The 13,180-nt window shown below is 37.7% G+C and overlaps 1 protein-coding gene, 1 long non-coding RNA gene and 3 other non-coding genes across 5 annotated transcripts in view; 1 reads left to right on the top strand and 4 right to left on the bottom strand.

The window, feature by feature from the left end:
* The window catches only part of shank1 (SH3 and multiple ankyrin repeat domains 1), an 87,991-nt gene extending 80,750 nt beyond the window's left edge, over positions 1–7,241 (top strand). Inside the window, exon 27 of the mRNA XM_059348044.1 lies at positions 3,718–7,241. Within this exon, the coding sequence (XP_059204027.1) occupies positions 3,718–3,805 (88 nt within the window). The 3' untranslated portion in view covers positions 3,806–7,241. The remainder of the gene's footprint in view (positions 1–3,717) is intronic.
* A 1,087-nt stretch (positions 7,242–8,328) lies between these two features.
* LOC131983329 (uncharacterized) lies at positions 8,329–10,517 on the bottom strand. Its single transcript, XR_009395468.1, has 4 exons — positions 10,081–10,517; positions 9,305–9,355; positions 8,696–8,737; positions 8,329–8,479 (listed from the first exon to the last, which is right to left on the bottom strand). It is a non-coding gene; the product is annotated as an uncharacterized LOC131983329 (long non-coding RNA).
* Positions 8,567–8,656, bottom strand: LOC131984208 (small nucleolar RNA SNORD88). Its single transcript, XR_009395551.1, has one exon. It is a non-coding gene; the product is annotated as a small nucleolar RNA SNORD88 (small nucleolar RNA).
* On the bottom strand, positions 8,800–8,891 carry LOC131984204 (small nucleolar RNA SNORD88). The gene has a single exon (XR_009395549.1). It is a non-coding gene; the product is annotated as a small nucleolar RNA SNORD88 (small nucleolar RNA).
* On the bottom strand, positions 9,419–9,510 carry LOC131984205 (small nucleolar RNA SNORD88). The gene has a single exon (XR_009395550.1). It is a non-coding gene; the product is annotated as a small nucleolar RNA SNORD88 (small nucleolar RNA).
* Positions 10,518–13,180: the final 2,663 nt, after the last annotated feature.

The following is a 13,180-nucleotide window of genomic DNA, read 5'->3' as shown; positions in this document are numbered from 1 at the left end:
TTGGCAACACCCACGCTCTAATATAAAGGAGTTTGAAAGATTCCCATTAATTCTAATCCTGGCTGTAGGTTTATTATATAGAGATTGTACAGTCTTGACAAACGTTTCATAAAAACCAAATCGCTGCAGCACTCCCACCTGACTGAATCAAATGCTTTTTCTGCGTCCAAACCTAATATTATCATTTCTATTAGTTTTTTATAATGTTTTGCACAATATGTAATGTATGTCGGATATTGTCCTGTGTCTGTCTCTGCTTTATAAAACCCCTCTGGTCCTGATGAATTATGTCTGGTAGAATTGTTTCTAAGTGTCTAGCTAAGATATTAGTGAATAATCCATAGTCCTGGTTAAGGACACTACAATTAGAACACTCTTTCCTTCAGGATAACCAAAATGTAGGCTTCCCTCCAAGAAATCGGGATTTCTCCCTCTTTTAGCACCCAGTTAAATGTATTCTTTAGCAAGGCGATCACTGGTTCTCTGAGCACTTTATAGAACTCTGAGGTGTATCCATCTGTGCCGGGAGCCTTGTTTGCTTTGAAATCACTGAGTTTATTTCTTCTGCTGTGATTTCCTTTTTCAGAGCTGAATTCTGGTCCTCTGTTACCCTATGTAAATTTAAGGAATCCAGCCATGCGGCTATCTGATGTTGAGTATTTATTTTTGGTTGGGAATATAGATTCTTGTAATATGTTTCAAAACATTTATGTATCTCTTCTGTCTTATATTTTGGCAAATTTGTATTTCCTGCTTCGTAGTATCTCTGTTTCATGTACATCAGCTTTTTTTGAATCTCTTGTGCTGAGATGTCATTAATCTCATATCGTCAGAAAAAAATAGAAAAAGATAATATATTTATCTTTTTCTGTTTTTGCCTAAGTATGTTGATTTAGCAATTAGTTTTCCTCTAATCACAGCTATACACGCGTCCCACAGCACTGAGGGAGACACCTCACCATTATCATTCTCCCTTACATACATCTGGATGTCTTTAATAAACTCCTCCTTCATTTGTCTTTTTAAAACATTTATATTTAGCCTCCAAAGTGCTGATTTTTTTTTTCTTTTGACATAGCCAGAGTAATATAAACAGGACTATGGTCTGATATGTCTCTCACTCCAATTTCACTCTTTTCAATCCTATAACTGTCCTTACTGAACATGAAAAAATAATCTATCCTGGAGTATATTTCATGTGGTGCTGAGAAAAATGTATAGTCTTTTTCCTTAGGATTTAATTCTCTCCAAACGTCAATTACTCCCAATTCTGTCATTAAACTTACAAACTTCTTACTAATCCCTGGTTTCTGGCTGAACAATCAAGCTTTGGGTTTAGTCTGATATTTAGGTCTCCACCCCAAATCATAATACCTTCCCCTCTGATACCACTTTATCAAAACAGTTGCCTGTAAAATACCCAGTCTGAGCCTGGGGGGGCATATATATCAATATATCAATATATCATGACCAATTCTCCCTCTAGTCTCCCCTTAACCAGTACGTATCTTCCTTGTTTATCTGATATTTCTGAAAGTTTTTCAAAGGTAATTTCCCCTGATATCATAATGGCCACTCCTCTTCTATGACCTGTGTTATAAGAAGAAAAAAAAATACTTGGTTAAACCCATTTCTTTTTAGTTTGCCATGTTCTCTCTCTCTGATAAGTGTGTCTCTTGCAATTGAGCAACTTCAACCCCTTCCCTTCTCATTTTACCTAGTATCTTGGACCTCTTAATTGGGTTTAGTATCCCATTCACATTATATGAAGCTATTTTCAGTCATTTCTTCTGGGTTGCCATATTCACAATTTACCTTTTTTCACTCCAAACATGCCCTTATGCTACAACCATGGCAAACTGCCCTGGACAAAACATGCCCAACAACACAAACATTCACCGAAAAACCTGGTGATGTCAAAAACCACTTCCATGTGTGGGGTCTGCATTTTGACCCTGAATCCTGAGTCCTGATGGAAAGTCCGCTCTGAGGGATGACCTCTTACATCAAAGAGAAGCGGGCTCTGTGCTGCAGTCAGCTTTGTCCATATATGCATCCAACAAGTTCCAAATAAAGGGAACGAGAATATAAATAAACACAAATGTAGCCCCGACTTTTTCCCTTTTCTTTAAAAAATATATTCTGTCAGAATTACCCAAGCTAAGTAAACCAAATCAACTTTAAGTTGACGTGACGCTAGAGCGCGGTGAGCTCTCTCAATCCTTCCTGTAGAAGCGTTTCAGTAAAATCAATCATAGACCTGGTGCTGTCTTCCGCTCCCTCCTTCACCCCATGAATCCTGATGTTTTCCCTCCTCGACCGTCCCTCCTGATCCACCAACCTGTTTTCGAACTGTTTCTGTAGCTCCAGGAGTTCAAGTGTAGTATCCTCAATGTGCTGCAGGCGCTCTTCGGCTTCCATTATCCACGTCTCAGCATTGTCTATCTTGTTATTTGTTTCCCTGAGCTCTTCCTTAATTTCCTTAAGAGTGTCCGTGTTCTCACGACGGAACTCACGTAGTTCTCAAAGTATTGTCTCCATATTTGCCATTTCTTGAGTTGACTGTGCCGCTTCTTTTCCACTGCCAGGCTCGGCTCCCTCGTTCACGTAGCTGCTGCTAGCTCGTGGTACTCTCCTGTTAGCTCTGATGCTAACGAAAATTGTTCGTCGTCTCTGTCTGTGTTTAACTCAGGTTTTTGATACTTTTTAAAACTTTTTTCCTCTCGGCATTCTCTCTGCCGATTCCGTTTGATATTTGTCACATACTATATTTGCCTAATGATACTTATCAGGGCGTCCCAAATTTAAAGTCGGGAGCTCACTAGTTATGCTGCTGCCATGTTGGAGGTCTCTCCAGAAGCCCATATACCTTTTCATGACATTTTTATGATATGTACCATTTTTAAAAAATATTTTATTATTATTATTAAATACTATATTATAATATTTTTTCACATAGTTGTATGGCAGTATAGTATACTATGACATGAGATGAGATATACATATTCATTGTTTTAAGGTCACAGGGATAAAAGGTCAGGAACCACTAGCATTCTACACCAGGACTTTCGGCATATAGACCACACAGGAAGACGGCACATATAAAACAAAATATCTCTTCAAAAAAATCATACAAAAGAACTGTACACTGCACTTATAGCTTAGCTTTTAACAGCTTTTGTGAAACATTTCAATCTCACATTGATCTTTGTCAGGCAAATCACCATCACAAAGCAGAACAAGCAATATACATAGTATAATCACAGACACATCCAGGTGGTTATGGTCTGCATTCCTGAGGGCCAGTCTACTCTCAAACTGGACCAGTCAGAGCAGAGATGGGCAACAATGTCAGAGGCTCCCCCATAGGGACAAAGCACGCCTGCATAGAAAGAGCAAAATCAGTTACAAACATCAAAATCAGTATCACAGGGGCTTGAATAAGACTGTAACACAGCTGAAGAAATGGACCCAGCTGTTGTCAGCAGTCTAGTGTGTCATGACGAATGTTTTCCCAATCTAATCAGTCATGTAGCAATCCACAGCGCATGAGCCACCATACTCTCTTCAACAAATAATTCTCTTCAATTTAAAAGGCATGAGTCACACAAGAGAACAACTCACCACTATGCTACAAAACAACAAACACATTCATCATCATTTTACAAAAAGCACAAAAACATCACTTGTATCCTGTGTCTGTTCTTCATTCCTCAGGCTGTCCAGCAGCCCATTTCCCATTTCTGTTCTCTCACCTCGGGAAGGACAGACTGAAAGGAGGAGGGACGACGGGAGTCGGAGCTGAGGTTGCAAACATGGAGGCAGAAAGAGAAAGAAAGAAGGAGGGGTTGGAGTCAATGAGGGAGGAAGACACAACTGCTGCTATCCATGGTGGATTCACACAACAAATGAGGGGGGAACAGATTTCAAACAGAGAGCGACAGAAAGGGGGAGTCGAGTCCCAAAGGGAGATGGAAACACAGGGATGGAAAAAGGGCTGATGATCCATAAAGACACCGGCTGGCGCTCCCCAGTTGTGGCAGGCTGATTTACACAAGTACACTCCCCACATGTATGCACGGTCACACCAATCAACAAACAAATAACACAAACACACACTTTCATCTAACACGCATATGAAGACACTATGGCTGCAGCAGATCTTACATGTACCAAACCAAATACTTGAGAGGAACAATCAAAAGCCAGTTCGATTAAAAAAACAAACAAAATTGAGCAGGCTGTGTTGTTGGCGCACAAGAGGAGAAGATAAAGGTGTCGTTCATCGTGCATCCATCTTGTTGAATAGTCCTCTTTTCCCTCCGTCGGCTGGTTAAATCTGTTCAGGTTTAAGTGAGGAACCCACCAAGAGTATTTTGAGTGCAATCAATGACAACCCCTCCCTGTGTGAGTGGATGCTAGATTTAAAATGTGTCTGAATATCATTGAGGGTGAATGGGGGTGAATGTCTGCAGGAGTGAGGCTTTGTCTGTCTGCATGGTGAACGCAGGATGAGCAGGGCAGTATATCATGACAGCTTTTAGAGGTGACGAAGGCGCAGGCGGATAACTTGCGTCCTCTGCTCAAACTAAGGAGGCTGACTGTGTTCGGCTCTGATTGGTTCCGTCTTGTTTATACCTCACCGCTGGTAGGGCTCTGTCCTCACTGCAGATCCTGTGATTGGGATCTTATGTGTTTCTCCACAGCTCTTTATCATCTTAAGTCTTATAATGACTTATATACAGACTGGTCACTGTATCACAAATTTGTAGCAAAAATAAGTGCCCAGACCAACAAAATAATACAAAAAAAAATGAATCACACCGATACACACACAGGCACCTGAGTTATTACTATACATGCCTGCATGCATACACCAACATGTAGACACACACATACACACACAAGCATTTGCAAGTGATTGTGTTAGAGTTTATGGGACACCTTATATATAGACACACTATATGTTTGGATCCAAGATATACTTATACAAAAGGAGACAGACTGTGCTTTCAACTGTTAGAGGGGATACGTGACAATGTGAAGAGAAATCCCCCCCGAGGATTTGATTTACAGAGAAAGACTTCCTCAGCGTTGAGGCAACTGTTGTACAACCATTCAGACCTTCCGTCCGAGGGAGACTGGAAAGGAGAGGGGAGGGGAAGAGGAAAAACTGCCATTTTCTTGCTCTTTCCCACCCAATCCCCCCTGCTCCTTCCAGGAGTGGCCCCCTCTCTCTCGACAAAATCCAGGAGGAAACAAGCAGCCACCCGGCCGAGGGGATCTGAGAGAAACGCTTATATCGAGTTTTAATACTATGATTGTTCTTACAATTTTTAAACTTTAAATGGGAATACTGGAATACTGATATTGATATGAAGAGATTTATTGTTACTATTTATCATTACTTTCATCGTCCTTACTGTTATTATAGCTTCAGAGAGTTCCTGCTTTGGCGCTCTTGTGCAGTCAGTGTATTTTCTGACTGTGTGATGAAGATAATCGTGTTGGTTATATATATAAATAAATATATGTGTATATATAGGTATTTTTGAATTGAAAGATGCATACTATTTCGTGCACGGTACCCTTAACATTGCTTCTATGTGACAAGAAGCATTGCAACTTAATGTGAAGCACATTTCAGAAACACTTCCTTTCTACTTGCTGTTTTCCTTTTGTCAGACTGTGAAGCTTTAATCAAAATGACATGTTGACCTTTACAAAATATGATTTCCTCACTCTTTTTAAAAGTAAGTTGCCACTTATTAATATGCAGATACCGAAAGTGTAGCAACTGTTACTCTGGGGATGCCCACAATATACATAAGTGAAAATTATGTATCACTTTATTTAATTTTAAATGTATTGTTTAAATTCTGGATAACAGCCACACCGTTTGATTGATTAAATCACAAATTAAATTTGTTTTCTCTCCATGTATTGATGCCATATTGCACTGATGTCAGTTTATTTCTCCATCAGCTTCCACTGCACATTTACATCTCATCATAACCTCAGTCCTGCTTTTCTCACTGTTGCTGAGATCAAATATAAGGGCTCTCTCATGACCTCTCTACCTTGAACAACACTTCACCTCTCCTGCTGCTTTTGAGTCCTCGAACACATATCAAACGTACGTTTTTACATCGGGGCGTAGACGAGAGTTTACTCTCCTCACGGCCCTGCTATCCTCAGTCTGTTTTTGCAAAAAGATTTTTCATAGATCATGTCGCTCAAAGTGCACACAGGCATGTGAATGAGCAAAGGTCATAAAGTTGGATTTGTCTCTGTAATTGCTTTGTGCTGGTGGTCAAAGAGAGATTATATTTGAATGCAAGAGAAATAGCAATAAGGACGATGAAAACAATGGTCATCTAATTATGGTTTAAGATGTAAAAAAAAAAGTCTCAAAAGTTCTAAAGAATCTCTGTCTTCCAAATGTTTAACATGAAAAGGTACAATGTATGTATTTAACTGTTCTGCTTTCTATACAGTTGGACCCGTTCTCTACATCTGCCCCCTTCCACTGTTAATGACCTGACAGTATTAAAAGCTCCAGTCTGTTCTCTCTCATCATCTGCATCTCCTCATTTGTACAAAGCACCTTCTGCAGTCGCTGACGTGCCAGTATGCGCACAGCTCATTGTTTATTACCAGCATATTATGCAATGACCCTATTTCCATTAGCAACTGTGGCTTTTTACAGATCCTTTAAAGGTTTTGAAGTAATTTTCAGCCAGAAAAGGGCATGTTTCTGAAAGGGTGAACGAGCAGAATGTGGCTTCATGTCCAAACTCATTTCACAGCCAGATTTGACTTGTTTCTATCAGGTCTCTAAACGTTTGCTAGTGTAAATAGGGCCGATTATAAACTTTGGATAAGACATCTCTTACTGATACAATGTTCTTGTTAAGTGACTGGTGAGAAAAAGTTTTTGGGAAAATTGTTTTAAATCCTTTCTTTGCGTTTAGTAGTTAAACTGAAGATCTGGTGGCTCACTGTTGCTGTCAGGAGAAAAGGCAAAATCAGAGGGAATTGGTCCAACTCTATAGAAAGCATTTCTTTTCCTTTTAAGAGATCTTTTAAAAAATGAGAATATGAACTGATGAAAGTTAACTTACAGAATATATATGTATATGTTATATGCATATACACACATTCATATAAACATATGAATTTCAAATGTTTTAAGAGATAATAAATTGTTAGAATTATAATAAAGATACAGAAACAAAGTTCTAATTTGTTTTTATGGATTCCTTGAGTGCATCATGTTTCATTTTCATCTCGACTCAATGGTTTCTGGACTGACTGTATAGGACCAAATGGTGGAATGTAACCAAGTAGATTATGTAGTAGTAATGTATCATGAATATTTCCATTTGATGTTACTATAAAGTTTTTACTCAGCTACATTTCAGAAGAAATACTTTTTATACCACCAGATTTATTGGAGAGGTGGAAGAATAGTTTTCAATTGAAATCTGTCACAATTTGCAAATTGTGACATTTAGGGTTTTGTGCGCATCAGACGTACTATACTTCTAATTGAGAAATTTATAATGGAGTACTTTTAGTCTGATATTTCTACATTTGAATTTGTGAAGGGTATACTGTTGTAATGTTTTAAATCACAGTGGATCAAATGCATTATAGAGAGGACTAATTAAAAAAAAAAAAAAAAGTATAAACACCACTGCACATGAAGGTACTGCAAGTGATGCTGAGGATTAGAACAGTTAATCTATTGTATTGATATATTCATTAGGTGCATATGAATAGCTATCAATTTTGTGTTTAGGAGGGACATAGAAAAACAGCCATCATTTCTGAAAAATATTAAACTACAGGTATGTCAGTGAAGCTTAGTCAATCAAAAATGAGCCAAACTGCATACAGCACTTTGAGTGTCTAAGGAATAAATCACATATCCAAAACCAAACTTTAGGACCGCGCTCACATCTGAAATGGGGAATAAGCCACCACAATGGTCTTCATAGCAATGTGCAAAAAAATCTGAACGTGAGGAAAGCACAAATTGTGACAGAAAGTTCCTGTTTTTTGTCAGTTAGTGCTTCAACAGGTATTTAGGAATTTTAAAATGCCACTTCCTTGTTTTAAAGTCACTCTCAAACCATTTTAAACCCCTTAACCAACCCCTTGTCTCCTAACCCAAGACATGGACATTTGTTTTGTTATAGGGACCCATTAATGGTATACACTAAATAACACTCTGCTTATTATACAATACACCATTATCTGGAGGATTGCCGATGTTGCTCAACAGTGAATGGAAAAATATTTGTGGAAAAAATAAGCAACAAATTAAGTTTTAGAAGCAGCTTTATTTGGTTAAATCAGAAAATACAGGATAATAGAGCTTTAAAAAAAAAAAAAAATTCCAAGAAACTCTACAACCACCTGCTTATTGTTAGAATACCCTTCAGCAGGCAGAACAGCTCCGACTCCGTAAGACCTGATGTGTGCAGGAAAAAGTAAACAGGAATCAGACAATTGAAAATGGCATAGTCATCTTCAAGGTTTACAAAATGCTTTTAGCAATCGTCTCCTCAGACCCTGCCTTGTCAGGGGCAGAGCCGCACTTCTGTCATCACTAGTTTTCTGAGCCCAGTGCTATACATCACAAGAGATCAGCATGCACAAAAAGAGATGAAGCATTATGAACACAAACCTGATTTAAGTTGAGTCTGAAGGGCTTCATTTCCTTCAACACCTGAAAAACAAAGACAGTTAGTGTGTGGTTTTTATAATTCTCACTTTTGACCATCACTTTATTTTCTCCTCAGAAACTCTGGCTTGTCAGGGCCAAAGACGCACTTTTGTCTTCATACAGACTCAGAGCCCAGTGCAAGTCATCAGGGGAGAAAGCCTGCTTAATCCAAACTGAGTTTTAATTTAAAGTAGAAAACTTTATTGGAACCATTTTTATTACATCTTTGTACAAAAAAAGGGAAAACAATAGTGCAGATAAGGAAACACCCCAAATGTCAACAAAACTTGCTAAAGAAGTCTACTGGTGACCAATTGCAAACATTAGAGCTAAAAGTAATTTAATTATTACTGAAACTCCACTGTTTTAACGTTTATCTAGCCTAAGTGGTGCTCAAAACAGGATGAGTATAGATCCTAAGCCATATAATGTTAGAGAACACCCTGAAACTGTGTAGAATAGTCACCATTTTCAGTGATTACCAAAACACTTGGGCAAAGTTATGCATTAACAATACCATGAGTGTTTATAATAATGAGCATACGTAACGCTACATTATATAGTATGTACCTGTTTGCACCGAAGCAGAGTCTAGGAGTGGCCCCACCTGTTGAAAGTGACCTGAAAGGATAAAAGCACGAGTTATCGTATTGTCATGAGCATGAACTAAGATCAGCATTAGTTTTTCTCCTCAGAAACTCTGGCTTGTCAGGGCCAAAGATGCACTTTTGTCTTCATACTGACTCAGAGCCCAGTGCAAGTCATCAGGGGAGAAGGGGAGCAAAGATTCAATCCATATAGCTCTATATAATGCTATGTCATGTTTGTAGCTAATCACGCCGCTAGCTAACATGCTACTGTAACCCGGTGGGCTAACCACGTGGAGTTAGGCCCACAGAGTTGCAGACTGCCCCGCTTTTTTAGCTTCTGAAGTATGCTATTAGGCAAACCGCACCTACGGTCGACAAAGAAAACCAAATCACATTTGTATCAATTTTAGGTTGCCATGTTTAACACCAAACACATTTCCAGGACGTTAAGTTGCCACATGCTTCGTAGCTGTATCGCTGCTAAATGAGCAAGACTTTAGCCACTGACGCAGTTTTATATTAACATAAACCACATCATTTTCCAAACGGCTGTCGTAGTTTGTAGCATAAGTATACACCTGTATATAAATAGGCGTAAATCAGTTGGCAGCAGTAAATGTTAACGTGATCCGTTTACAGAACAGAGAGACGGTATGTTGCAGTAACAATCGTTGTACACCACAATAATCTCATAATCAATATAATTATTCTAAAATAAAAACTTCTAAATACTGAAAAATAAGGACAAAACCTTACCACTTTCTCCCACGATGTTTTACTGAAGGCGGTTAGCGGCCAAATGAGGCTGCTGGTTCTACTTCCGCTTCATTTGAATGTTGTCGGTGAGCAGCCGGAACATTAGCGCCGCCTGCTGGACTGGAGTATAAACAATGAAAAAACAGTACAAATCTTTTGTGTAAACCTTTTAACATAACTATTGTTAATATTCACTTTACTTGTTATAAAAACGAAACAAGATATAAATAAAGATGTTTGTGTCAGCTCGTTTTTAACAACAAATAAATCAACTGGTTGCTAGTTTCTGCCCCTTTAGAAGACAAGAGGCAGGTCCAATTATTTCAATGGGAGATATGGAAGTGAGCCCAGATAATGACTGGGCTTTTTTGTCCCAGCCCACCAAAGTAAGCATTGGTTACATTTTGTCACAGGCCACATGTCTTCTGAATATTATGACACAAAAATGGCATTTTTCTGACGGACAAATCAGGAGAAAATTTACTGTGTTCGAGATTTGTCTGTGTGTCTCGGCAACTGACTCTCGCGAGATTTGACATTGTGGTTTACGTTAGCGTTACCCAAAGTCTCACGAAATAATTGTGCCAAAACCATTTCCGAATGTCCTGACTAACTAATATTTAAGTCATGCTTAATCTGACTTTAAGTCGTGTGAATATCTAATTGAAGCAAAAGAAAATATAAATAAGCTATTCTTGTTGTTCACAATACTTCCAAACGAGTGGCGGGAGTGGCGACACCGCTTACTTAGGAGACAGGAAGTGTAAACGATTTCATTGGATCTTTGCTGGATTAGTATTGCTACAAGTATTGCTATAGCTGCCTTCTGGTAGCCACACTGCATAACTATTGTGTACTTATTTATACAGTCTATGGTAACTACATGTCCGAGTTAAGTATTATATTTTGAAAGTGCCAACCGGACATACTACTATGCTATTGCGTTAAACCTATTTATACAGTCTATGGTTCAGCTTTGGTATTTTAAATGTTGTATCAATCACAATATTTCTGGTATAAGTAGCTTGCTCAAAAAACAATTCTGTAGTGTCATTATTACCCTCTAGCATTACAAGCTTTATCATACAAGGAGTCAAACCTGTGTGTATTATTTATTATTTATTAATATTCTGCCCTCTGGTAGACACAGTGCGTAACTACCTATGTCTATTGCAATTTATTTTAAAAGTATTTTACTGGAATATACCTCAGTCAGAAAACCTGCGTGTATTTAGAAATATAAGTATTGCGGCCCTCTGGTGGTCACACTACGCATTACACACGTCTATCTATTGTAATTGAATTTTACTTAATTTTTCAGAACTAAATTGAGGTAAAGGAAAAGAGAAACAGATTTACAAATCTTACAGCACTTGTCTGTAAGTAAAAGAAAGTAACTTTAAAACAGTCAGACTGTGTTGTGAACTAGCCAGTCTGTGAGCCAAACAAGCTGTGTGTATTCAGAATCACGAGTATATCTGCCTTCTAGTGGTTGCAACCAGGAATGACAACTGCAGTCCACTAGTAAATTCAAACGCAGCACAACACAGTAGTACTTCCGAATGACACTTTCAAAATATAACAATTACAACAGACAGATGTAGTTACACACAGTATCCACTAGAGGGCAGAAATAATTTAAACAAATTAATATTGACATTGTTAGAACTAAATTGAGGGGGGAAAGAACCAAGTTTAACAAACCTTACAGCAATTCTCTGTCTTTATTAGAAAGTAACTTTAAAACAGTCGTGGTGTGTTAGTAATTACTTTCTAGCAATACAAGCTTTTACAGTATAAACAAGTAGCCAGTCTGTGAGACAAACAACATGTGTGTATTCAGAATCACGGGTATTCTGCCCTCTAGTGGTCACAATAAGGAATAACAATTGCACTAGTAAAGTCAAACAACAACACAATATAATAGTACTTTTGAATTACACTCTCAAAATAAAACATTTACAACAGACAGCCGTAAGAGGCCACAAATACTTGTGAATTTTAAATAAATTATTATTGCCATTGTTGAAACTAAACACACAGAAGCTAGAAATAAAATAAAAGAGAATCACAACATCTTTTTACAAACCTTACAACATTTTTTTAAATGTATTAGAGTAACTAAAATATATTTGTGCTGTGTACTGATCCACTAATTACCATCTTACAGTAAACCTTTATAGTACAAGTTCCCAGTGTGTGAGCCAAACAGCCTGATTTAGAATCACTAACATTTCTGCCTTGTTGTCACAGTATATACATACACATAAATTCAGGTTGAGTGTAAAAATTAAACAGAAATAAAAGAAAAACGAAAGTCAAAGTCAACTGTATAGTCACTTTTCCATATGTACAAGACACACATAGTTTGAAATAACATTTTTTCACAGTCCCATAGTGTGTAAGCAGAAACAAAAGATAAATACAATGCGACAGAGAAGAAATGTGGATTTGTGCCAACGCTGGTGTGAATTAAACAAGAAAACTGAATGTAGCAGGCTGGCTATAGATAAACAATATTACAACATGACCAGCAATCGACCTAAAACACACCACTTCACTAAGTATCGACCTTTCAAATCCAACGTGTCGAGGCATGATGTACTAATGCCACAATAAACACAGTGAAATATCAATAAAGTATGCTGCTGGCTTTAAGTATATGGCCCATTATCTGTTACAATATTTGAAGGCAGGGCTTTGAAATCTGTTTTAAAGTGATCAGTTGATATAATGTGACCTCACCTGAGATCAATTATCCAGACTTACAACCCTGAGATACACTTACACTGCATTAAATCAGCCTGCAAAGGTTTGTCCAACTGATTCCCATTTGAATTAGAAAATCTTGCAAATAAACCAAATAAATCTATGTAGAATCTATATACAAACTATATATAAGTTGTAAATGTGGCTAAGTATATTTAATTAAACTGAAGTACTTGATTGTTAAACTTTTAGGTTTGAACCCACATGTTTAAATGCAGCTACATTAATGTAGTTTAATTCATATCAAAGTAGACAAGGTAAATGTTCTTGAGTGCACTTGCTGATAAACTTGTAATCAATACTTTTTGATGTCAACATTTAAATTGTGACT

Source organism: Centropristis striata, chromosome 13 (assembly GCF_030273125.1).
Source record: "Centropristis striata isolate RG_2023a ecotype Rhode Island chromosome 13, C.striata_1.0, whole genome shotgun sequence".
NCBI classification, from domain to species: domain Eukaryota; kingdom Metazoa; phylum Chordata; class Actinopteri; order Perciformes; family Serranidae; genus Centropristis; species Centropristis striata.
Note: the sequence above shows the minus strand (reverse complement) of the source record. Positions and strands in the feature narration are given on the sequence as shown.